The sequence below is a fragment of the Eimeria mitis genome, genomic scaffold (assembly GCF_000499745.2).
Source record: "Eimeria mitis Houghton genomic scaffold, Emh_scaff868, whole genome shotgun sequence".
Classification (NCBI taxonomy): Eukaryota; Apicomplexa; class Conoidasida; order Eucoccidiorida; family Eimeriidae; genus Eimeria; species Eimeria mitis.
This window is the reverse complement of record NW_013576393.1, coordinates 1-957: the sequence shown is the minus strand read 5'-3', so window position 1 is coordinate 957 and position 957 is coordinate 1. Positions and strand designations below refer to the sequence as shown.

Below are 957 nucleotides of genomic sequence, written 5' to 3'. Positions count from 1 at the left end.
CAGCTTGCTGCAGTCCCTGCTGGGGCGAGGGTTCTTCCTGCTGGCAGCAGCAGCAGCCTGCTGCAGCAGCTGCTGCTGTTGCTGTTGCTCCTACAGGTGCTGCAGCTGCTGCTGTCCATCCGCAGCAACTGCTGTTGCTGTTGCAGCAGCAGCTGCAGCTGTTGCGTGGCTCAGTTTGTTCTATGTTTGTATCCTCGTTATTCTGTTGCTGCTTTTACTATTCCTTAACTACTGCTTTTGCTGCTGCTGCTGCTGCTGCTGCTGCTGCTGCTGCTGCTGCTGCTGCTGCAGGGTGTGTTGGTGCAGCTGCTGCTGTACGTGGAGGCGCTGGTGGAGGCGGCNTGCTGCTGCTGCTGCTGCAGGGTGTGTTGGTGCAGCTGCTGCTGTACGTGGAGGCGCTGGTGGAGGCGGCAGGGTGTGTGCATGCAGCTAGCTGGGTGTATAGACGGCACGTGTGGCAGCAGGAGCTGCAGCAGCTGTCGCTGCTGCTGCCGGTGCTGCTGCCTACACCAGGAGAGCAGCAGGACTTGCCTCCAGAGGCTCTGCGTCCTGCTGCTGCTGCTGCTGCAGCAGCAGCAGCAGCTGCTGCTGCTGCTGCTGAGATGCCGCAGCAACGCACAGCAGCAACAGAAGCAACAGCTGCTGCAGCAGCAAAACCAGAAGGGACGCGGAGACACGCCAGGCTGCTGCATGAAGACTTGGAAGCAGCAATGACGCTCAAACGCAGCAGCAGCAGCAGCAGCAGCAGCAGCAGCGGCAGCAGCATCACTGCAGCAGATGAGCAAGAGGCTGCAGATGGCGTCGATACTGCTGCTGCTGCTGCTGCTGCTGCTCCTGCTGCTGGCAGCATTGCTGAGGAAGGGGAAGAGGATGCTGCAGCAGCAGCGCCAACCTGTCCTGCTGCTGATGTTGGTCCTGCTGCTGCTGCTGCAGAAGCAACAGCAGCAGCAGCAGCAG

At 60.9% G+C, this 957-nt stretch overlaps 1 protein-coding gene across 1 annotated transcript in view; it reads left to right on the top strand.

Moving 5' to 3' along the window:
* The window catches only part of EMH_0024110 (uncharacterized protein), a gene marked incomplete at both ends in the record, with an annotated part of 14,709 nt that extends 13,995 nt beyond the window's left edge, over nucleotides 1-714 (top strand). Inside the window, one exon of the mRNA XM_013502255.1 lies at nucleotides 514-714. Within this exon, the coding sequence (XP_013357709.1) occupies nucleotides 514-714 (201 nt within the window). The remainder of the gene's footprint in view (nucleotides 1-513) is intronic.
* Between the last annotated feature and the right edge of the window lie 243 nt (nucleotides 715-957).